The sequence below is a fragment of the Periplaneta americana genome, chromosome 1, assembly GCF_040183065.1.
Source record: "Periplaneta americana isolate PAMFEO1 chromosome 1, P.americana_PAMFEO1_priV1, whole genome shotgun sequence".
Lineage (NCBI taxonomy): Eukaryota > Metazoa > Arthropoda > Insecta > Blattodea > Blattidae > Periplaneta > Periplaneta americana.
Genome location: NC_091117.1, coordinates 29,565,472 through 29,591,378, shown reverse-complemented (window position 1 = coordinate 29,591,378; position 25,907 = coordinate 29,565,472). Strand labels below are relative to the sequence as shown.

At 34.9% G+C, this 25,907-nt stretch overlaps 1 protein-coding gene and 1 long non-coding RNA gene across 3 annotated transcripts in view; one reads left to right on the top strand and one right to left on the bottom strand.

Moving 5' to 3' along the window:
• Nucleotides 1-25,907, bottom strand: part of LOC138708976 (uncharacterized) — a 657,561-nt gene that overhangs the window by 583,789 nt on the left and 47,865 nt on the right. The gene's annotated exons all lie outside the window — the stretch shown is intronic.
• Nucleotides 6,218-13,317, top strand: Trc8 (TRC8 ring finger protein). 2 transcript variants are annotated; one of them, XM_069818064.1, is made up of 2 exons: nt 6,218-6,657; nt 9,088-13,317. In XM_069818064.1, the coding sequence occupies exons 1-2, from the start codon at nt 6,375-6,377 to the stop codon at nt 10,929-10,931; spliced, it is 2,127 nt and encodes a 708-aa protein (XP_069674165.1). In that variant the 5' UTR covers nt 6,218-6,374; the 3' UTR covers nt 10,932-13,317. The 2 variants fall into 2 exon arrangements, with proteins under 2 accessions (XP_069674165.1, XP_069674174.1); XM_069818073.1 differs by lacking the exon at nt 6,218-6,657 and adding an exon at nt 7,307-7,446.

Here is a 25,907-nt window from a genome sequence, read left to right as displayed (position 1 = left end):
TAAAAAATAAGATACAATAAAAATGTAAGGAAAAAGTTTTTGATGTCACTGTATAACACACGGAGCAAGTCCCCTGCAATCGGCAAGCATAATACCACAGTCTACTATATACAGTCACGAAGCTTGAGTTTTGAGGGTGCTAGAAACAATAGAATGTGACGGTACTATTTTGCATTGCCTGTAATGAGGCGATATTAGCGATCCTAGTGATGAGCAACTATCTAATGTTTGCATATTTACTATGTATTGAGCTTCGCGACTGTATATACTAGACTGTGATAATACGTACAGACCGATTATTTAGTCCTGACAGCTTAGCGACGCGAAAGAGGGGAAGTAATAGGAGTAGTGGGGAGAGCTTCAGAGCAGAGATAAGGGCGAGCGGTCAGTAAAGCAATGCAGTACAGCTTAACTGTACTGGAAACACAAGCTATACGGCATGCGTGACATCTGTTAACTCCGACGGCAAGCGAGAGACTAAACCAAAAACCCCTTGGCGAAACTAAATGGACTCGCCTGACCTAGGCGCACATCGCCGGGAACTTCAGGATAAATAATCATACAGTAGACAGAGTATGAAAGTCAAGGAAGATTATGGACAGTAAAAAATGTATTACAAGGTAATGGGTATTTAAGACTTGTTAATTCATTATAAAAAAGCGAATCTGATACAACGTTAATACAAATTAAATTTACTTCCTAGAAAAATATATATACCGTATTTGCTCGCGTAATTTGCGCCCCCGGGTATTTTGCGCACCCTAATTTTTAAGGGATTATTTTGAACTTCATTTTTGCTCCGTGTATTTTGCGCACACATTTTACGTACATATTTTTTTCAGTGTAGTAGGGATTACGTACATACTTTTATTCAGTGTAGTAGGGATTTTCCTTCCCTATAGTCCATCGTAGGTCATTCACCAGCAACTGAAGTACCTGCTTCAGAAAGAAACCCCAAAGTCCCGCTACTTTAACAATGCTTCTCCTTGGTAGAGACAAGTTACCGGTATAGAAAATTAGCCCTACCGTAAATACTTACCTATACATATACTAATTGAGATAAACTCAGAACAGGACCTCTTGTTTGAAAAATCCGCATATTTTACGCACCCCAATTTTTTAGTGGCCAAAGTTAATTAAAAAGTGCGCAAATTACGCGAGCAAATACGGTAATACAATAATTAATATATAAAATAAATGAATACGTAAATAATAAGTAAATAAATAAACAAGTAAACTAATTAATTAGTACATAAATATACATATAAGTAACTAAATAAATAACGAAAGGACCAAAGGAATGAAGGTGTGAGTGAGTGAGTGAGTGAGTGAGTGAGTGAGTGAGTGAGTGAGTGAGTGAGTGAGTGAGTGAGTGAGTGAGTGAGTGAGTGAATCAATTAATTAATTAATTAAGGAACAAAATAATAAAGAAATAACTCAATGAAGGAAGGATTAAATAAGGAAATTAAAAAAGAAAAATAAATAAATATTACCTTATTCTCTCCAGCAATATCCTTAACATTTCCGTCGTTTTCAACGCGTTGAGTGATATTTACTTTGTCAGAAATACTAAGACGTAAAAGTGTTTGTGACATGGTGCCTTGCCGATGTGCGGGGGCTTGAATTCTCGTCACAGCAACAGACCACGTTGTACTGTTTTGCTGCTTTCTTTAGACTCAAACGGATTCTACTAAATCGACGGAGCAGTGTACCATCTCGTTATCACCAATCTCATCGATGCTAAATAACCTAGTTGATACAGCGTCGTTAAATAACCAACTAAAAAACATTAACAATCCTTCCTTTCAACCACTGTATTCAATTCAATTCAATCCAATTTAATTTATTTGGCCATTAGACATACAGTTTTAGGCTTCGTCAGAATACATTGAAAAACATATAAACATATTTTTAAAAACACTAATAAAAGAAACAGTAAAATTTTATAAATAATATAATGAAAACATGAAATAATATGAAACTTTTAAATTAAAGAAAACTAACTAAATTGCAATTAAACTTATTTATTAAAATACAATTTCATACAAATTTGTGTTGAAAAACTCAGCAACAGAATAAAAAGGATTATTTAATAACCAGTTGTAAAATCTAGTTTTGAAGCTATTGATTGGTAATTTATAATATTGACTTGGGAGCTTATTATATAATTTCATCCCCATAATTAAAAAGTTTGTGTTGCTCTTGTGTAATCTACAATATGGAATATTAATTTGTTCACTATTTCTAATTTCATGATCATGTATATTGGCCACTAATGAGTAATTGTCGATATTTTGTCGAGTGTAAAGTACTAGATCATATACAGTATATACAAATTTATGATTGTTAAAATCCGTGATTGTCTGAAAAGTAGCCGACAATGTTTCAGATAGTTTGATTTACATAAAATTCTAATGGCTTTCTTTTGTAAAATCAAGACGCTTTCAATTTTGGTTCCATTTCCCCAGAAAATTAGGGCATATCGGATTATCGACTGAAAGAAAGAAAAGTAGGCACATCTTAAATAATTTTGAGAAATGCAAGTCGTTAATTTCTTTAACAAATGTAAAACTCTTGATAGCTTTGTGCATATGTATTCGATGTGCTTATCCCATGTTAAACTGGAGTCTGTAAAAAGTCCTAGAAATTTTGTGTAGTTGAGTCTGTTGTCCTTATTTATTAGATAATTTAGGCTGAAAGTTATGTTGATAGTTTTTTCTTGATTAAGCAAGAAACCATTATCTACTTTATTCTAGACAGATGAAGATTATACTAAAGCTCTTTGAACTTTTAAAAATGTTCAGTTCTCACGATCACAGATTCAATTCCACTACTTTATGTATCATATAGAGCCAGTTGTGTTTTCCAGTCTGTGCTGACGTCAGATATTCCTGTATTATGACTGGGCATACAGACTTCAGGCCACAGAGATTTCAAACGCCTCCAGAAATGATTTCTGACGTTGACAACAAATGTGATTCAAGAGACTGCCAGAAGCCAACATTCATGGAGTGCATCTATTGTCGTCTGCAACTCTCTGTTTCCAACATTTTGTACTTTGCGAACACACGTTCGTTCGTACAATCTTCTATCATCACACACAGAAGATAACTATTTTTAGACTGGCTGACAAACTTTGAGAGATCATTACTTCTTATATGTCTGACTACTACTGGAAATGTAGCTCTTCAAGCTAAAGACTATGGCAATTTTTTCTCCAGCTAAAGAAACACCGACACACTTCGTAAATCCTTCAGTTGTTCTGGAGACAAAGGAAGAAATCCTTTCTTCCATTCGAAATCATAGCCAGTGGGGGTAAGTATGTGATGGAGTTAAAATGGTACTCAAGAAACTAACATTTTCCAATTAAAAATATTTTGTAAATAATAAACACTACATTAATGTGAAACTATGGTGAAATAATGGTAAATAGTACATTATGCAACGAGCCTATAATGATAGTAATAAAGAAGTGAGTATGGATATTTATGTATATAATTTTCATACGAGCTTCTTAATTACCATTATAGGCGAGTTTCATACGACTTTTTATGCTCGACCATATTTCTAACTTGATATTTTTAGCAATGTCCCGTATGTTGTGAGATGTGCGCAGACGCGAAAGTATTGATTTTTTCCGAGGAACAGATGTCCACATTGACCTTGCTAGGCCATAAGAACCTACAGAGATAACATTGAAATTAAATTAGACATTGAAAAACGAGATGACAAATTGAATTTATTTGAATATTATTTACAATTAACGCTAATTATTATAGTAACAGAACATAACCTTCTGCGACAGTATTGGATTTCCAGCCTCCGTGACTTTTCGCTAATTCTCTTTCGATTGCATATCCGAGAATAATCGATACTTGCGGTTTTATAACGGTAGAAAGCTGACCTGTCATTGGCTGAACAGTTGTAACCTGAGTCGTCATTGGCTGAAAGACCTGACCTTTAATGAGTAGGTGTACTTTAATGACATGCATTAAAGGTCTGCTACCAGGTGTATAATTACTACATTTCGGCATGGTCGAGCATAAAAAATTAAAAAAAAATCCACTTTTTTTTGTTTTTACAGTATATTCGTAATTATATTTGAATCTTCTAGTTTCATAATATGGTTTCATTTCCTATTTGGGAATCCTTCAAACTGTGTCACGTGACTTTTATATATTGTAATAGAGAATAATGAAAATTGCAAAAAATTACAAAATGCTCACTGTGGCCATATACAATAGGCCCGTTCTAATCCAAAACCTTCTCCGTTCTAACGTACCAGCCCATATAATCAAATGTGGACAAACATACTTTGCGTTAGTGAGTTGAGAGAAATATCTTCCTTTTTTAATTAATTTTTCTCGACTTTAAAATTTCAAGCAGTTACTTGAATAAAAAAGCTCCTTGCAGAACTTATTTTCAGATTAGTGTGAAACTTCTTATAGAAGTCAGTTAAATGTTGATAAATAAAATTTAATTAACATTTGTATGAAATATTAATATTAATTTCCTTCGTGGCATATTCATAATACACTTTGATTAAAATATGCTGTAATGGTAAATCCATTAAATTTAAAAATTTATTGTGACTATTTGTACTCAGCTCAAAAAAGCTAATTAATTTCTATTTCCATGACTATTTTCAAACTTTTGAGCAAATATAAACTGAAACTTTTGAAAAATTTCTTGCAAGGAGCCCTTTCAGTGACGTCAATATAAAATATATCTAAAAATATAATTGCAAAACTATTAGCCAATAGTCAATATAAAATATATCTAAAAATATAATTGCAAAACTATTAGCCTTGATCATATATATAACAGATTGTCAAAAACGGTAACATTTGGAAGAGAACAACCACCAGGATCGCCACCGTCGATTTTTTATTTTAGTTGGTTATTTTACGACGCTTTATCAACAGCTTAGGTTATTTACCGTCTGAATGAGATGAAGGTGATAATGCCGGTGAAATAAGTCCAGGGTCCAGCACCGAAAGTTACCCAGCATTTGCTCATATTGGGTTGAGGGAAAACCCCGGAAAAAACCTCAACCAGACGAGCTAACCGTTACTCCGTAGGTGTGAACTCCACCGTCCATTGGGAACGACCGTTAGATGGAAGTACAGTTGCTTCATGCAATTCAAATGAGAATTATACGTGACTTCTTGGACGCGTTTTCGCATACCTTTTAAATTTCTCCTCCCATTTCTCCTTTCTTTCAATTCAATTCAGTAGCTAGATGGCAGCATAGTAAAAATGATAAAAGTTGTTGCCTTCAAAACCTATAAGGCTGAGCAATCTGTTATAATATGTGATCCAGTGTCGTATACTGGTTAAAGGGTTTGGGCTACCGCTGACCCTATTATTACACAAAATATATCTAACAATTACTTTAATTTTAATTACTATGGTAAAACTAATAATACAAAATTATTACATTATGTTATATTATAAACTTTTTCTTTTGTAATTTCCTTGGGCTATCGCCGGTAGCCCTGGTAGCCCGCAAAATACGCCCCTGATGTGATCTGGGATATTAGTCCTAATGGCACCAAAATCTGTACAGATGATAGTATTGTTGGCATGTTTACGTAGTTTAAAATTTATAAATCTTGGAAGAAAATTGTAGAAGTTTTCAAAATCACATAAGCGTCCCACGTAACTCCTACAGGTCTATTACCCCATCAATCCATTTGCTTTTTGTATTAAGGAAACGTAACCTCTTAAAACGAAGAAAAAAAAGTGTTGTACCCATCTGAAAAAGTTTCATAAGAACGGAACTTTTAAACGTAACCTAAAATAAACAAAGGCAGTGGAAGATTTTAGGTCCAACATATGAATTGATCTACAGAAAATACTGTATATACATTCCAGTTCAATCCAATCTAACATTCGGAGTTGGACTCTGGACTCATTTCGCTGGCATCACATTCATTTCACTCAGACGCAGTTGATAAAACGTCGCAAAATGAACCAATTTTTAAAATATATCTAATTGTTATTTTCATATTTTTACTTTCTACAAACACACTTCACAAAATTGTGTTCAAGAATTGAAAAGACGTTCTAAACGATTTAGCATGCCTCTGCCATCTATTAGGTGATGTGAGAAATGAAACCTCCGGCGCTCTGAAACGTCAATACAGGAACTACGTCTTGCAATGCGAATTTCGTGCTTCAACTTTTTATTGTGTGTTGCGGTAAGCAGCACCATCTGTTTGCTGTTTTGATTTACCGTTTCTTTTCTGTTTACAAGATCATTGCTCTGTGAAGTTGAACTTCACAGACAAAAATAACACAACTGTAATAGCGTATTTGGATAGACTTTACTGTTATAGAAAATTACTGTGGATCTCTATAAATATTCTCAAATGTCGTTCCGAACGAAACTTCTGAGTCTTGTAGATGTAATTTTACGTGTACCTCCACTTTTTATCATGGATGAGTTGTTAAGAATTGGACTTGGGCTTCCTCAAGGTGACAATAATTATGATAACTCATCATTTCAAGTAGCTGATACAGATGCCGGCATAACAGAAGAAGAATTATTGACACCTATTATACCCGAATATTCAGACACAGTGGTCCAATATGATGCTCAGTTTTACAAAGTATTTTTAGTTACATTCTTCAAATTCATTCTGTCATGTTTGGGTAAGTTATTGCCCCATTAAAATATATAAATCTTAATTTAAGATGTCAAACTTTGTAGTTATTAAATTATCATTGCTTTTAGAAATCGTAAATGTATATAGTTTGAGATTCTTGATATTCATACTGCATTTTCAATTAAAATGAATGTGTTTTTACTGTTTTAAGTCAGTGTCTTATATAGGGGATATCTTATTAATCTAACATTTAGACCCTAAATTACAATGACAGTGGTAACGTTTGTGTAACAGTGCAGGATATTGCAACATTTGTATTTCCATCAATATAGAAATCCTTTAAAATTAAATTTAGCTTTGAAGTAGATACTGGAATAATGTCAATACGCTAAATGTTAAGTGTTGCCATTGTGAATACAATATAGAACTAATTAAAGTCAAGTGGGGTAAGTGTAACCCGAAAATTATATTCAATTTGATAGTTTTAATCTCATCCTGTTTGGTGAACAGATACAACCTGATAATTTGTCTTTTTTCAGAACTAAAATATCTCCAGCCATTGAGAAGATATAACATTATCCCAGAGGGACCTTTAACATCTGATAAATATACAGATTTTAATTTTTATTTCGTTTTTTTTTATATATTTATAGAGGCAATTAATAATGGAATACTACATAAAGCAACCATTTAAATTGAAAATTGTACATTTTTGTTCTGAAGCATTTATTTTTATACACTTAGATAAAAAAGGCTGCTAGATATAGCCTAGGCTACAATTAAGATTTCAACATTAGTAAGCAGAAACAAGATTCTTGGTACACCAATCAAAACAGTAAGCTGTATTTTAGTAGATATAGTATGTAGCCTAGAAAATTAAATAATTTCTAAAAAAAAAAATAAACAGTAAAATGACTATGGACATAAAACGTAACAACAATCAACCAAAAATTCTAAGTATGAGACATTTGTTATTGGAATAGTTAAAGAAATAATACCAGTATATGTTAACAGGATGACACTTCCCCTAGATCAGATCAAACTTCTCCCAAGTGTAACTCATGCCTGAAAATAATTTTTCGCGTTTAAATGCACCTCATTTCACTATAGTACTGTCAAAATAGACCACATTAATTTTTGTAAGTCTCTTTTGCAAGTATTCACAATACAGAATTTTAGTTACAAACTTGAAACTGTATTCAAAACGATATGTTTTGATAGTGCACATAATTTATTATTATATCAATGTTTTAATCGAATAGAAATTACCGTGTTATAGAAAAAGTATGCACTATATTCCATCCCTAAGGATAATAACAGATGTGTATATAAGGACACCATGTAAAAAGATTTTCTAAAATTGGCTTTAGAAATTTTGAACTTATCCAGTGAATACATTCTTTCCGGATACTTTTATGTTACAAATCAAGACATTTAGTACTAACTAGAACATTCATAATTTTAATACAAGACACAACCAGATATCCATCTGCTCTCTGTTAGTTTCAGCTGTCGTAAAACAAAATAGGGTTACCATATTCTAAAAACTTAAAAATGCAGAGACATTTTTCTCACCAACAAACTGCTTGTACCAACTTTTTTATTTTTATCACGTTTGCAACTTCTGCATATCTATCACTACACCCAATTTTCTTTAACAATTCCTTTACTATATAAATAGTCGAACATATGTTTACATGTAAAATATCTGAAACTAAATTTCACTAAAACATGTTTTCCATAGGATCGATCGTAAGTCTAATACATGAAATTTAAAAACTTTAAGTTCACTGCTATTTACAATTACGAAAATGAAGGATGTATCTGGATGAACAACATTTACATTTTTAATTTTATTATGCTTTTCACAGTAACATGAGACCAAGCAAAACAAAAATGAATGAATAAAACTTCAATATGAAAAAATGCGGACGAATTAGAGAATTTCCAAAAATTTATGTGGACGGCCATTTTTCTTATCAAAAAGCATACATGTCCGCATAAATGCTGACGTATGGTAACCCTGGTAAAAAAGGCGTTCACAATGCTTGTATTACGGTCTTCAATGTACTGTCTAATTATCTTAAAGGTTTTAAGGACCAAGAGAAAAGGTTTAGAACAGAATTATCCAAATTTCTACATAATCATACTTTCTACTTAACTGATGAATTGTTTAAGCTTGTAAATTGAATTAATCTGCTTACTATATAATATATTCTATATTTTTTGTAACTTTTGACTCATTGCACATCCCAAAACTACAATGCTGATGTGAGATCTATGAAATAAGCCTTTATATTAAATGAAAATCACTTATTAAGATATTCTATCTGAATTTGAAGTAACATTTTATACATGACGTCACACTCACTCCACTTGACATTATTTTTAACTTATGATTTTAGTTTCTAGTATTCTGTTTTTGTGTAAAATAAGTTACATAAAATTATATAAAGTATTCCTTTTTTGTCTGCAGGAATTGTCGCAGCTATGTGCGTTTTCATGCTATGGACCAAACACCTAGTCATTGTATACATGTATCTGATGTCAGTTGGAATCGTGTTTGTTTCATATTGGACAAATGTGAGCACCATGAAAACAGTAATTGCAGCGATGACGGCTAATCAAACTGCAAGCGGTATGAATTCTCCAGTGTATACCAGCATATTAGAAGATATACTTTCACTAAATCTTGGAAGATTATTGGATCCAAGCAGCTATGGCTTCATTGTGATTCAGAACTATGCTATACAATGCATGCTAGCATTCATATTCACCTACGTGCACCTAGGGCCTCGCTATCCCCTTGTTCAGAAGTTGCTTCCTATCAGTTTCATGGCTCCGTCCATATTAGCCGTCCTGCCGTTGCCCTTGTCCATCCTGCACCATGCACCCGTATTTGCAGCATTGCTTCCTCTGGCACTAGTCAAGTTCGTCCTGTGGTACAGTGCCCTCGCGGTTGTGCAGACAGTTTATGGTGGATATCAGCATGCACGAAATTTCGTCAGTAACTTTGGACTTTCAGCACTGGTTGAGACAGAGTGGATGCGTCTGAATGTTCCGACTGTACTACGGACCTTCTGGTTACTCCGTGTTGCAGAACATGCGGCATCTTTGCTGGCAGATCACTTCAGCGACGGCCAAAAATCACAAGGAAGTTTGTTAGCTCTAACCACACTATTCAGCATAACAAAGAGCCTATTAGTAAGTGGCTGTGAGACCCTTACTGCTGTGTTGGGTATGACGAGCATTGTGTCCTACATATGCCATTATGTTGGTTGCTTCTTTCAGTGGGTCCTTCTCACAGAAGACGATGATGACAAAAGTATTGGAACAGTATCAGCTATCTTATTTTACATCTTAGCCCTGCAGACTGGCCTCACTAGCTTAGACCCAGACAAACGTTTCATTCGTCTGTGTCGCAATTTCTGTCTGTTATTTACAGCCCTCCTTCACTTCGTTCACAACATAGTCAATCCCTTATTGATGTCTCTGAGTGCCTCGCATAATCCTTCGCTTCATCGGCACATCCGTGCCCTTGCGGTGTGTGCATTCTTAATTCTCTTCCCTGCATCGCTTTTAGCATATCTCTGGTCACAGCATGCCACCAGCACGTGGCTTCTGGCCGTATCAGCCTTCAGCATCGAAGTCATCATCAAGGTTGTGGTCTCCCTCATGATCTACTCCCTGTTTCTAGTAGATGCATATCGTAGCTCTTTCTGGGAGAAGCTTGACGACTATGTATATTACATACGAGCTTTTGGGAACACTGTGGAATTCTGTTTTGGTATTTTCCTGTTCTTCAACGGTGCTTGGATCCTGGTGTTCGAGTCCGGTGGTGCTATCAGAGCCGTCATGATGTGTATCCACGCCTACTTCAACATCTGGTGCGAGGCACGTGCAGGATGGAGCGTCTTCATGAAGAGACGCACGGCCGTTAATAAGATAAACTCTCTACCAGAAGCAAACACTGAACAACTTCATCGCCTTGATGACGTTTGTGCCATCTGCTATCAGGAGATGAAGAGTGCAAAGATCACACGCTGCAATCACTTCTTTCATGGAGTCTGCCTCAGAAAATGGCTCTACGTTCAAGATCGCTGCCCTCTATGCCATGATATTCTCTACAAAGTCGAGATGGATACTCCTAGAGACAGTTCCAGCAGCGAAGATATAGGGGATAGCGGGAATAACGAAGCACAGAACCCCGCAACAGAGGATACCAATCAAGAGACTGAAGAACAATTACGTCCGAGTAGTAGTAGTGGTAGTAGTGAAGTTGGTACCAGTGAACAACAGCAATCCAGAAACGTCAGATGAAATCCGGAGACGTACGATAGGAAATAAAGACTACTGTAATTAACAACTCTCAAAAGGCATGTGGGAGGGGAGATATACAAACAATAAAGGCTTAGTGAAAACTTGTCATAAAAGTGATATAATGGAGTGGTAAAGGAAATAAACTTTCTCTACGAATATATAATAAATTAATATTTAAGTAATAAAACCATCTTTACGAACATTGACTCTATTTGAAATAAATATAACGAACTTTTATGTTAATTAGAACAACAAAATTTATCAGTACTCTTGTGATATCGGTCTGCCGCAATTTACGAGTCAGCTATGACTGGAAAGAAGAAAATAAATGAATAAATAGTTTTGTGTCATTGTAAACTAATTTTGTGACCAATCATTGTTTTATTTTTTTTATCACGTCCGATTTGAAACGGCACAATTTTTGTCACAATATCTTTTTATTTCTCATTATATTATTAAGTATGTAGAAAGCAGTGGCGGTTCCTCGGGGGAGGGAAGGGAGGAACGTCCTCCTCCATTTTTTTTCTTTTGAAAATAAATACCAAATAAAATATGTGCCTTGAAATTCAAGGAAGATTCGATAATTTTTAAGTTCACAGCTATAAGAAAACCTCTGTTGATCAAGTTTTAAACGATGCGCGCTCATGTGCTGCTAGAAACTGTGAGAAAGATGCGAGATTGTTTGTGTGGAGGAAAGCCAATCCATTTCTCCTTTACTGCAGTTAGCACACATAGACAACAGCGCACTAGCGGCCAGAGAAAGAAGCAAAGTTTTAAAGCAAGTAAATGAACGGAGAGGGAGGAGATCCTCCTCTGAATCAGTCATGGGCGGGGAAATAGAAACCGACTGGTCGTGCAGCAAGCTCGCTACTGCTGCCATCTAACGATCTTGCATTCAACCAGACTATAACAACTAGGAGGAGGCACAATAAAACAGTTTTAACGCAACGCTATGAAATACACCATATAAACGTTTTTTTTTTTTAATTAACTTATAAATAAAAAATTTTATTCATGGCACTTTATATAGGCTACTATTCATGGTTTGAAACTTTCAAGGATATTTGAAAGTTAAAGTCGTTTTTATAAAAAATAAAGAGGAAGTAGTTCTACGTTAGTATCGTAGATCTTTTTGGCTCCTGAAATTCACTTCCGTTCATTGTGTACTATACAGGGCAACAGCCAAGTTGTCAGTTTTGTACAAATATATTTGAAATTGAAAGTAAGTAGGTACTCCAAACTACATTATTTTTAACATAAAAAATTGGGCACCGGCAACTTTGAACAATAATGGTAGTATGACTTTACAAGAACTGATATTCTTCAAAAGCATGTGATACTGAACTTGTAAAATGTACATGTGGCAACACAGACCACGTGGGTGGGTGCAGTGTTCTCGCTTTCCTCAGATTATTTCCCATTCCCATTTCCGTGGTTCCGATTACGTGTTAGTAGCTATAATCTCTTCCAACACGTGTGATGCTGTAGTGTGCTCGAAAAATGCTGCGAGGTGAATTTCCTTGTAATTGTTAATTTGTGCAATTATTCAACAATGAATGGAAGTGAAAACATTATATATTTTTGAAAATGTAGGAAACTCAGTTTACAAGAACAGATTATTGCTATACAGAAGGGAAGGCCAACCCCAGCATTACTTGGTCTTACATGTATGCATGTAGGCTAATTTGTAGCACGTTTCATTCAAGAAGGTGTCATTTCGTCCTGTTACCTTCTTTCCTCCTCTTAAGAAATACGCAGGAGCCGCCACTGGTAGAAAGACCTGTGTAGAATTTTATTCACTTCTGTTATTTATAAATTTTGAAGCTTCTCACAATTATTGCATACACATTTTTTTTTTATTTACAGTTTTCAATTAATGATTTATGTTGTACTACGAGATGATAAATATCTATTAACAGAAATAGTTCACTACATGATGAACATTAAATGTGAAGACACATGTTAATACTGTCTTTCTCTTATATTTTCAACAACGACTACATAAATAGTGTCAATGAAATTCTACTTTCAGAAACGACAATTTTCCTCAAACACTTGGAGAATTAAAGACTTAACATTTTGTAAGTATGCTTTGGTGACGATGATGAAACATCCTATGAACCAGTAAATATAATGTAAAATTAATTAGGCCTAGTTAATTATTTTATATGTTGTTAGACTCCTTTGTAATTAAATTACAAGCAGTACTTAAATTTTTTTATCTCTTTCCCAGTTTCAAATTTTGTGCAATAAGATTATCACATCATAGGAATGTTGAAGTTATCTGTATAAGTGAAATATTTTTGTCGAGGCTCTCTAGTGTGAAAGATCGTAAATTTGTTGTAGTTTCTTCACAAATATACAACACAATAAATTGACTTTTTTATTTTGTTTAATTTTTCTCCGTAAGATATTGTTGAATTTAACAGACATCGACTTTGCAGTGTCATTGTGTGCATGTATGCCTCTCCTCCATTACGTCCTAGACTTTCTCAGCAGTTTTTCTAATAACTGAGGGAACTTTGGACTATGTTGAGTACAAAGTTGTCAAGCATGACTATGTACAAACGTAGTACTGGTAGCAGTAAACTTGATGATCTCATGCATGATGCTATTCAACACACAAAATCAATAGTCATTGTGAAGAGTGGGATTAAAGTTAAGGGGAGATGTCAATAGAAGTGCAAAACATTGCTAAAATTGTATAATTTCCTTAATTTGTGCCATAGCATTATGAAATTTGGATATGATGCATATAACAACATGTGAAGTGTGTACGAAAATGTTCACGAAAAGTGAGCAGATACAGTATTTTTGGCGAGAGTGACTTAAAGGATTTCAATAATTTTCATTTCACTCGCGTACCATTTTTACAAAACCAATGAAAATTCATTCTTTCATAGTTTTCTGCCCACGGGTAGATCTTTTACTGCAAACCCAGCATTCTCCAATCTTTATTTTTTTCCGCCTTCCTTTTACTTTCCAGATATATCTTAATGTCGTTTATCATCTGTACTATGCCTTGTCAATGTAGATTCTGTTACTGACTGAAAAATTAGAGAAGGGAAAACGATTATAGATAAAAAAAATATTCAAATCTAAATATGTATTTTTTTTAATTCAAGGAAGGGTTCAAACTCAGTAACCCCCCCCCCCCTTGCGTACATCCTTGAGCATGGCACCATAGAATCTAATAATTATTTTGGGGCCTTCCTGGTGGAATTAAATAACATTTTGGCAACTAATCTTCAAACATCAGAGAATAAAATAAAATTTAAAAATCTAATGTTTCACCATTATCATCACTTTCATTGAAATCTCTTTGGCAATATATGTTTATCATACTAAACCAGGGGTGTCAAGGCCAATGCTACTAATAAATGGTGGTCATTTTAAAATAACACAGGAGATACTGAATATTGAGAGAAGAATTTGAATAATTGATTAAATGGCAATCTTACTCGTGTTAATTGTGTAAGCATGTGCGGCTTACAGCTGTTTCGGTGCTTCTTCACACCATCCTCAGATCCTACTAGATCTCGGCGTCATCTCGAACTTCGCTGCCTGTTGTGTGGGTGCGTTCGATTGTTGAAATGTGGTGTCAAATAGTGTGTGTGTTCTGAAATTGATCTGTGTGTTGAAAATTTGATCTGGGTGTGTTTTAGTGTGTCTGTATATTTCATATTGTTCTAGTGTGTTGAGTTTTTGGTTTTTGGGTTGTATGTGTAGGATTTCCATGTCTGTATTTAAAACACACCCAGATCAAATTCTCAACACACAGATTAATTTCAGAACACACACACTATTTGACACCACATTTCACCACTTTTCAACAATCGAACGCACCCACACAACAGGCAGCGAAGTTCGAGATGATGCCGAGATCTAGTAGGCTCTGAGGATGGTGTGAAGAAGCACCGAAACAGCTGTAAGCTGCACATGCTTATACAATTAACACGAGTAAGATCGCCATTTAATCAATTATTTATATTCAAATGTTAAAAGTACTGTACGAAAGATTCAACATGGAGAAGAATTTGGAGTAATTTCAATGATCCTTGGGTTTTTCACAGCAACATGAAGCTTTAAAATGTAGGTTTATCAAAACTTTAAATTTTGAGTTGTTTCCCCTATTAACTGGCCTGTCGATATGAAATATGTACCCACTGATGGAATATTGAAGCTAGACTACTTCTCTGCAGAGCATAGGCCAGTCATGAATCAAAAGAATGCAAAAAATACCTCGAGCTTGCAAAAGTATCTCTTAAATTTGGTAACATTTGCAACCTCGTGTTTATGCAAAATAAATTTCTCGTCTAGGATTGTCATCAAAACAAAGTGAAAAATCTCCTTGAACTTTAAAATATCATCACTCTCTCTCTATATCGAATACAAAGTCCAGACTTGAGAAGCTGCTTTCTGAAAAAGGCACATTTATAACAAGTGTTTTCCACTTTATTACTATTGAAACACTTTTTTATTTTTATGTTCAACGTTGTTTATGTTTTTAAATACAAAATAAATGCATGTTAATAAGGCAATGTTTGTTTTATCTTGTAAGTCATTGGTTCCCAAACTTTTTGAAGGCATGATCCACTTTTGTGTGAGACTTTCTTTTGTGACCCCGCACATCCTCCCTACCGAATAGGTACTTAATCCCATTTGAAAAATACAAAATAACTATAATTTTACTCAAAACCATTGGATACCACCCAAAGAACAACAAAAATAGAAGTATATTGTGAAACAATGAACGAAATATTAAGTAAACATAATTTCTAATACTTCAAACTATTACTACCATGTTTTTATATGATATTCTTATTGAATTTGGTATTCCCAAGAAACTAGTTCGATTAATTAAAATGTGTCTCAGTGAAATGTACAGCAGAGTCCATATAGCCCAGCTTCTGTCAGATGCATTTCCAATCACTGTGGGCTAAAGCAAGGATATGCACTATCACCTTTACTTTTTAACTTCGCTCTAGAGTATGCCATTAGGAAAGTCCAGGATAACAGAGAGGGTTTGGAACTGAACGGGTTACATCAGCTGCTTGTCCATGCGGATGACATGAATATGTTAGGAGAAAATCCAGAAATGATTAGGGAAAATACGGGAATTTTACTTGAAGCAAGTAAAGAGAGAGGTTTGGAAGTAAATTCCGAAAAGACAAAGTATATGAATATGTTTTGTGACCAGAATATTGTACGAAATGGAAATACAAAAATTGGAAATTTATCCTTTGAAGATGTGGAAAAATTCAAATACCTAGGAGCAACAGTAACAAATATAAATGATACTCGGGAGGAAATTAAACACAGAATAAATATGGGAAATGCCTGTTATTATTCGGTTGAGAAGCTTTTTTCATCCAGTCTGCTGTGAAAAAATCTGAAAGTTAGAATTTATAAAACAGTTATATTACCTGTTGTTCTTTATGGTTATGAAACTTGGCCTCCAACTTTGAGAGAGGAACAGAGGTTAAGGGTGTTTGAGAATAAGCTGCTTAGGAAAATATTTGGGACTAGAGAGATGAAGCTACAGGAAAATGGAGAAAGTTACACAACTGCACGCATTGTATTCTTCACCTGGCATAATTAGGAACATTAAATCCAGACGTTTGAGATGGGCAGGGCATGTAGGACGTATGGACGAATCCAGAAATTCATATAGAGTGTTAGTTGGGAGGCCGAGACGTAGATGGGAAGATAATATTAAAATGGATTTGAGGGAGGTGGGATATGATGGTAGAGACTGGATTAATCTTGCTCAGGATAGGGACCAATGGCAGGCTTATGTGAGGGCGGCAATGAACCCCCGGATTCCTTAAAAGCCAATAAGTAAGTAATTGCCACCATGGTGCTGCGGTAATAGTTCAATACAAAGTGATAGGCTAAATTTCATCAAAGGAAGAGCTTTGCAAACTCGTATTTTCAGCAAAATTTTTGAAGACATGGGTTTGTTATATGAAAATATTCTTTATCATACAAAAGTATGATGGCTTTCGTGGAATAACGTATTGAAGAGAGTTTTACAGTTAAGAGCAGAACTTTATTGTACCAGTACATGCAAGACGAGAAATCGGAATATGCAAACCTTTTTCCCAATTCTCTTTGATTTCTTAGATCGGTCTTCCTTGCTCATATTTTCGAACACTTAAACACTTTGAATAGTCGTTTGTAAGGCCAAGATGTTGATATACCGTATTTGCTCGCGTAATTTGCGCACTTTTTAATTAACTTTGGCCACTGAAAAATTGGGGTGCGTAAAATATGCGAATTTTTCAAATAAGAGGTCCTGTTCTGAGTTTATCTCAATTAGTATATGTATAGGTAAGTATTTACAGTAGGGCTAATTTTCTATACCGGTAACTTGTCTCTACCAAGGACAAGCATTGTTAAAGTAGCGGGACTTTGGGGTTTCTTTTTGAAGCAGGTACTTCAGTTGCTGGTGAATGACCTACGATGGACTGTAGGGAAGGAAAATCCCTACTACACTGAAAAAAATATGTACGTAATTCCTACTACACTGAAAAAAATATGTACGTAAAATGTGTGCGCAAAATACACGGAGCAAAAATAAAGTTCAAAATAATCCCTTAAAAATTAGGGTGCGCAAAATACGCGGGGGCGCAAATTACGCGAGAAAATACGGTAATAACGTCCAGAGATAAAATCAACTGATTTATAAAGAAACTTGATTTCTGATCAATATCACTTGACAAAAAGAAATTTGATTCATTCCAGTGTATTAAACTCATGGAAAATTTAGCTGCGTATCATAGACAAATACTAAGTTTGTTTTTTCCGACAGTTAAAACAACAGCTTTTAGAGTATTTTCTGGAAAAAGCTCAAAAGATGAGTTGGGCGCGAAATTTGAACATTTCTCGGTTCCATGATGAAAATTATAACATCTGATTCGATTCGATGGGACATGTACAGCTTAGCATCAGCCATGGAAGAATGAATACTTATTTCCTCCATGTCCAGGGTTGCCAGATTCCCTCGTCAGGAATCCAGGACAGGTGATGATACTGCGTACCTTAACGTGACTACACATTTGAATTGGTTAAATTAACAATATAACTGATTTCAGACTAGAGTCTAAACTTTTTTGTTACATTTTTGCTAGATTATGAAATTTACTTTTAATTATTGACAAAATCTGGAAAAATAATGTCATATTACAGCCTGAGCTATACAGAATAAATGCATGATACCATGTTGTGTTTAATGTTAATGTTATGTTTTATTTAACGATGCCCGCAACTGCAGAGGTTATATCAGCGTCCCCGGATGTGCCGGAATTTTGTCTCGCAGGAGTTCTTTTACATGCCAGTAAACCTACTGACAAGAGCCTGTCGCATTTAAGCACACTTAAATGCCATCGACCTGGCCCGGGATGAACCCGCAACCTTGGGCATAGAAGGCCAGCGCTATACCAACTCGCCAACCAGGTCGACTGTTGTGTTTAAATCCTACCGATATCAATAACAAAATCAACCTCCAAAGAAAATAAAGAGTCATGATACCGTATTATACCTAGGGTTACCATATGTCCATCATACGAAAAGAGGACACTTTATAACCAAGGACACATAATTTCAACAAAAATACATTGATATCACAGTAGTTTACAAGATATAATATATTAAGCACAAATCATCACCATTATACTTGATATTTGTCGATTTTGTTAAGTTCTTCGATTTGCTGGATAGAGACTTTATCTGGAGAAGATTAAATAAAATTGGAATACCGACTAATATTATCTAATTTTGAGAAGTTTTGTGAATTTAATTTACCTTTGCACCAATTATATATTGACTTTAAAAAAGCTTTTGACTGCATTAACAGAGATTATCTTCTAGAAACTTTAGGTGAAATTGGAGTTCCCAATAAACTGATCAATTTAACTAAAATAACTTTAACACAAACTCAAAATAAAGTTAAAATGCAAAATAAACTCTCTGAAAGCTTTATAACTTTTAATGGCATTAGACAAGGTGATGCCTTATCAATTATGTTGTTTAATGTTGGATTACATAGAATTGTTCAAAAGATAACCATAAACCCAGGAGGTACAATCATCAATAGAACGGCACAATATATGGCATATGCAGACGATATTGTTATATTATCACGCAATGTAAGTACAATGGGTGAAATACTCAAACAAATAGAAGCTGAAGCAATCAAAGCCGGTCTGGAAATTAACAATGATAAACTAAATACATGTATAATATGAATAATAACAATACTAATAAGATTAATTTAAATGATACAGTACTAATTTTGATAGAGTTTCCTGTTTTAAGTATCTGGGTTCCACGGTGAAAGACAATAATGATGTTATGACTGATATAAAAGAGAAGATTGCATCTGGGAATCGAGGTCTTTGGGCATTGAATGAAACTATGAAGTCCAGGTGCATCTCAAGAAAAGACAAAATAAGAATATATAAAACTATTATTAAACCAATAGTAGTATATGGAAGTGAAACCTGGACTCTACCTGAAAGGGCAATAAAGATCTTAAATGCCTGGGAAAGGAAAGTATTACGAAAAATCTTTGGGCCTTCTTATGAGCAAGGATTTTGGCGAATCAGAACAAATGCTGAGTTATATGAATTATATAAAGATATTAACATTGTTGTTGATATAAAACTCGGAAGGTTAGAGTGGCTGGGACACGTAGCCAGGATGGAGAACAATCGCACACCCAAAGCTCTACTAGATGCATTGCCAGTAGGAAGAAGGAAAGTCGGACGACCTAAATTGAGACGGCTGTATGATGTTCAGGCTGTCCTAACAAAAGTTGGAATTAGAAGATGGAGAACACGAGCATTAGACAGGAGTGATTGGTCGGATGTTCTGAGGGAGGCTAAGGCTAAACTGCAAGGGCCGTAATGCCAACGATGATGATGATGATGATGATGATGATAATGATGACTAAAATTATTAATATTATCAAAGATTGTTATAATAACAGTATTTGTTATGTCTCACATAATGGGAAACTCTCTGTACCATTTACTACAGAAAGAGGAGTTCAACAAGGTTGCCTGTTGTCCCCACTATTGTTTATTCTGATTATGGATGACATAATGAATGCTTTAAGTAGTTGAAGACGTCGTGGCATTCAGTGGGGTTTAAACGCAAGACTAGAAAGTTTAGAATATGCCGATGATATATGCCTATTAGCCCACAGATTTTCAGATATAAATGCCAAACCTCATGACTTGCATAAGTTGGCAACCAATGCTGGTTTGGAAATAAGTAAACACAAAACAAAAGAAATGAGAACTTTTATTTATTTATCGGAGCTTCCTCAAATTAGAGGCTGCCATTAGACAAAGCATACAAAACAATACAAGAACAAATAGATGATGAGAGCTAAAAGAGTAAGAAAAAAGGCAAACAAATACACAAACAAACAATGGCAGTTTACAGAAGAAAAAAAAAAATTTCAAGTAAAGAATCAATGAAAGCTAAGAAGGAAAAAGAAAAATGATAATGGTGCGTCAATTTTTTCCATACACTGAATTAGAGTCCATATAGGTGGTTCCGTAAAAGTTTGACTGACTCTCTAATTATGAGGAGGGCCAGAGTATATTCTGATATATATATATATATATATATTTTTTTTTTTTTTTTAATTTTATCCAGCTTCCTCCAAGTGAAGGCTGCCTAGAAGACAAAGCTTACCAAAAAATTGTTGTTTTTTTTTTAGTAAATGGTAGGTACACAATTATAATGAAAAAAAAAAAACAATGGAGAAGGAAAAGAAAAAGAAATAACACAATTATAAATACTTGAAGACGATTAAACAAAAGATCATTAATTCCAGGAAAAAAAAAAAAAAAAAACATAAAATTTCCTAGTACGGTATCTATTTGGTATCAGGTGATCACAGTCGTCTATTTAGCACTAGTTGCAAGACCCAACTTAAGTGAGCAGATCACCATAGGAAAGAGAGCAATCTATTTACGTGTAGAGATGGTTTCTTAGGATTTTTATAGATCCCTTCACTGCAGACAGAGATATTTCAGTCACAAGAGTTTGTCCTAGACCAAACTGCTTGCAAAAATGCAAGAAATTGGTGATGATTTGTGCTTAATATATTATATCTTGTAAACTACTGTGATATCAATGTATTTTTGTTGAAATTATGTGTCCTTGGTTATAAAGTGTCCTCTTTTCTTATGATGGACATATGGTAACCCTAGGTATTATACAGTATCAACACACAGATCAATTTCAGTACGCACACACTATTTGACTCCACTCTTCAACACCTTTCAACAATCAAACACACCCACATAAAAGGCAGAGAAGTTCGAGATGACGCCTGGATCTAGTAGGCTCTGAAGATGGTGCGTGAAGCACTGAAACAGCTGTAAGCCGCACAAATCTTACATAATTAACACGAGTAAGTCCACTAGTTAATCAATTAATTATATTATACAGTATCTTTACTCTTTATTTTCTTTGGAGGTTGATTTTATTATTGATACTGGTAGGCAGTGGCGGCTCGTGGGTATTGAATTCAGGGGGGCTGCATATAAAAATAAACCATGCAAATTATCTTATTTGAAGATTAGTACCATGCGCCTTGTCTTGTAGGTTGTGGACTTTTGAATCATCATCTTATTAAAATCCGATATGTCGTTTAACATAGTCTTTACAATGGAAAAACATAGCTAATGCGGTCAGTCTCTCTTCTCTCATCGTATTTCTAAGATAGGATTTCACTCTTTTCAAACACGAAAAGCAACGTTCTGGTTTGGAAGTTGTCATTGGTATGGTGATAGCTATGCGTAGTAGTTCCACAACTTCTGAAAATGAGGCCTGCAAGTTCTCAGATAGAAGAAACTGCAAGAGCTTGACTGCGTCACTGATATTTCTGAATTCTTGTCTCATACAACACAGTGAGTTACGTTTTTAGTTTGTCTTTATCGAACATTAAAAAAAGCTTCACACATACATTTAGGTCATTTTCAGGAAATGAGCTTTTGTAGCATTCAAATTTTTCTTGACACAGAAGAGAAGATAATATCAGATGATCTTTGAATTGGAATCGGGTGTTAGTTTGTGTGATAATTAGGTCACACACTTCCTTAGTTGCCGCAACCCTTGTCTGAATCCTTTCGACCTTACGACGCTTTTTAGAGTTTTCATTTTCAAAGATCTCGCTGCTCAACTGTGCACTGTTCCGTATTGTCTGTATGGCATTAACAAAGCTTGATATGTAGAGTCAGCCTCGGTAGCATAGTCGTTGTGGGTTCGATCCCGGCCCAGGTCGATTGAATTTAAGTGTGTTTAAATGAGAAAGGCTCATGTCAGTAGATTTACTGAAATTTCAAAGAATCCTGCGAGACAAGATTCCGGGACACCGGCAACGCTGATATAACCCCTGCAGTTGCGAGTGTCGTTAAATAAACCACAATTTAATTTTTTTATATGCAGATTTGGACCTTAGAAATATCTAACTGGCGATGTTGTAGTTGGTTGTATAATATATCTACATGATGCATCAATAAATGAAAAAATCTGAGCCAGAAATTGAATTCAGGATCTTCAAGAGCACGCACCAGGGCGCTTGCCTCATTTATTGTGATGTTGGTAGATGTTTCGGATTCCATTATGGTTTAAAAACATTATAGCAACGGCTCCTTGTTCTCATGAACAACATTTACTGTTCTTATTTAAAACTCCATCTTGTTGCCCCAGCTGATGGAATTGTCTTTAAAACACATTAATCTAATACAGACTGAGTGGAGATTGAGAGAAGAAAGCAGGGATACTGGATAAATCAGCAAAAAATATGCCAGCCTTTCTATTTTGTTTAGCAGCTCTTTCCGTTATGAGATTCAACTGATGGGCACTTAATTTCACATTTCTCCTGAACTGTTAAGGTTCTGAAGTGAATAGACTGTAAATATTGTACAGAATTAAACATTGTTACACTTCTTATACTCACAACATTAAAGAAAATGTATTTAAAACTGCGCGCTACTGACAAGTTGCTGCAAATTTTGCAGTGCCTAGTGACTCTGGATTCATAGCCAGGGACAGCAGGGGGAGGGGTAAAACTAACGCGCAAAGCATCCGAGAAGAGACTGGCAACTCCAGGGGAGGAAGTGGCTTAACCCATAGTCCTTGTCTCTGGCTTCACTCCGGCAGCACCAGGGGAGGAAGTGACTTCACTAACGATTGCGTACATGTCAATGAGAGCGAGATTTAAAAAAATTCGAGCCGCTAAATAGAGACTGTATAATAAATGTATTTCACAACATAAAATGAGACAAGAGTCACAAATGTCTGGGGGTGCTGCAGCTCCGCAGCCCCTCTTCGAAAGCCGCCCCTGCTGGTAGGATTTAATTGAAGCTACAAATGAATTTACATATCTGAGAAGTATAATTTTTGTGAATGGTGGTTCAGATGAAGATGTAAATGACAGAATAAAGAAAGCAAGACATGCCTCTAGCCTCTATTCAATTGAAATCAATTTGGAGGTCAAAGCAAATCTCCTTAAAACTTAAATTAAGATTATTTAACTCAAATGTAAAGTCGATTTTACTTTAGGGGTGCGAAACTTGGAAGGCAACAAAACAAATTGGAAAGAAATTGCAAGTCTTTATAAATCGTTGCTTGCGGAATATCATGGGTATTTGGTGGCCGGAGATTATAACTAATAAGGAACTCTGGAGAAGAGCAGATCAGCACGAAATCAGCAAAGAAATCAAATTCAGAAAATGGAAGTGGATTGGGCATGTACTAAGGAAAGAAAATGATAACGTCACTAAAATGGCTCTGGATTGGAACCCACAAGGACTGAACAGACGAAGAGGAAGACCTAAAATAACATGGAGCAACACAATTAGAATAACCTAAGCTGTTGATAAAGCGTCGTAAAATAACCTACTAAAATAAATAAACACAATTAGAGATGAGGCTAAACAGGCAGGGAAAAGCTGGAAAGAAATTAAAGCATTGGCGAACAACAGAATACGATGGCGTGCTTTCATCAAGGCTCTATGCTTCCCTGCGGATTGACCAGGACTACTACTACTACAAATCATTAGCTTTTGTTCGAAGTTTTGATCTGATAACCTATTGGCTTTTGGATTATTTGTCATTGTGGCAAGTGAAAACAGTTTCAAAGGTATAGTATATTCCCCATCACAATTTATTTATGGTAAGACTTGTCATGAAAATTGCACACAATTAAATTCTCTCTCCAACCCCCAACAAATTACTTGTTGCATCACTGGAGATCGTTTCTTATGATAATCGTCGTCGAGGTGTATGTTAAGTGATCAGTGATTGTGATGTAACTATTGATAGGCCTCATGGATAAATTCTTAATAAATAGAATTGTCCAAAATACAACTGCAATGAAGGGGAACAGAATGATGAATTCGGTTGTTGTAGTAGTGGCAGTGAAACTAATAGCTACTGTTCACCATCGCTGCAAGGTTCAACGAATGGCGAACAAAGCAGTGAAAAGGAAAAAGTAGTGTATAAGGGCTGTAGTTTTCAATCATCTTGACTTGAGCAATTTTCACAGGTATGTATAAAAAATGAGACAATATTATTTTCTGTAAGAACACATTGAGAAACATCATTAAACTTTTGTCTTGTGCATAGTCTTACCCCCCTTTCCTAATATTTGAAAGAAGTTGGCACTTATGCTAGGGATAGGAAAAAAGAGGACATTTTGCCATTTTTCGTAAAATCCGCCATGACACTATAAATGATTTACCCTCCCTATTAGAGAAATCAAACAAGAAAACAGCACTATTTGCAGATGATATAGTTTTGTGGACTTCCGGATCTTACAGACATAGAAACAAAATTCAAAATTCTGCTCTTAAAGCTCTAAATCAACTACATGAATGGAATACATCAAATTTGATGACACTCAATTTAAGCAAAAGTAACTACCAAATATTTTCGCTTGGTAAAAAAGAAAGAGGATTCAATATCCAATACAATGGCCAACACCTTCCTAGGACTTATGAATCCAAATATCTTGGAGTTATTTCCGATAGTAAATTAACATGGAGCAACCATTTGAAATACATTTCTGAAAAAGCTTGTAAAAGATTCTCCCTTCTAAAAAGACTAGCAGGAAAGAAATGGGGATGTTCTAGGAATACTTTGAACACTACATACAAAATGTTTATACAGCCAGTGCTGACATACTGCGGAGAAATTTTAATTACTTCACCTTTCATAAACGAAATAGAATATCTTCAAAACCAAGATCTCAGACTCATTACTGGTGGAATCAAAACAACTCCAATAGATTCTATGAGATTCCTCACTAATATTAACAGAATCAAAATGACAATAGAAGAAAAAGCTTTGATTCAATATCAAAAACTTATCAGATTACCAGGAAACACTTGGCATTCATACAGTCCTCTCTGTAGATTGAAAACTCAAAAAAGTTTCATATCCATTGTTCAAGAATTAAAACAGAAAATCAATATCCCGAATTTAAAAGAAAACTTACAAATTAAACCAAACCCTTTAACTCTATCAAATATAGAATATAATCTAAATTTAACAGAAGAAATACTGAAATCAGAAGTAAACAGTGAAATAATGAAACAGTTGTCTTTAGAGACAATTAATATTAGGTACCCTCCACAAAACTGGCTTCATTTATACACTGACGGATCCTTGATCTCCAGAGAACAAGGTGCCGGTGCAGGTGTTACGTGCTGTCTCTTCTCACTTTATAGATCTCTTGGATATAAAACAACAAGTTTTGATGGAGAAATCATTGCAATAAGTGAAAGTCTCAGGAATCTTCTATGCCACATCAATAAATTTAAAAATGCAGTTATATTGTCAGACTCCAAAGCAGCTATTCTATCAACAGTCTCTAAACACACACCTTCATCTCAAACAGCAGAAATAACTAAAATGCTCTCTCAATTAATATCACTCAATAAAAGAATT

What these genes read in the sequence shown, in the direction of transcription:
- Trc8 (XM_069818064.1), top strand. Translation starts at nt 6,375, where the DNA reads ATGTCGTTCCGAACGAAACTTCTGAGTCTTGTAGATGTAATTTTACGT. An exon ending in ATTCATTCTGTCATGTTTGG is followed by an intron (nt 6,658 to 9,087) that starts GTAAGTTATTGC and finishes TTTTGTCTGCAG; the next exon opens with GAATTGTCGCAGCTATGTGC.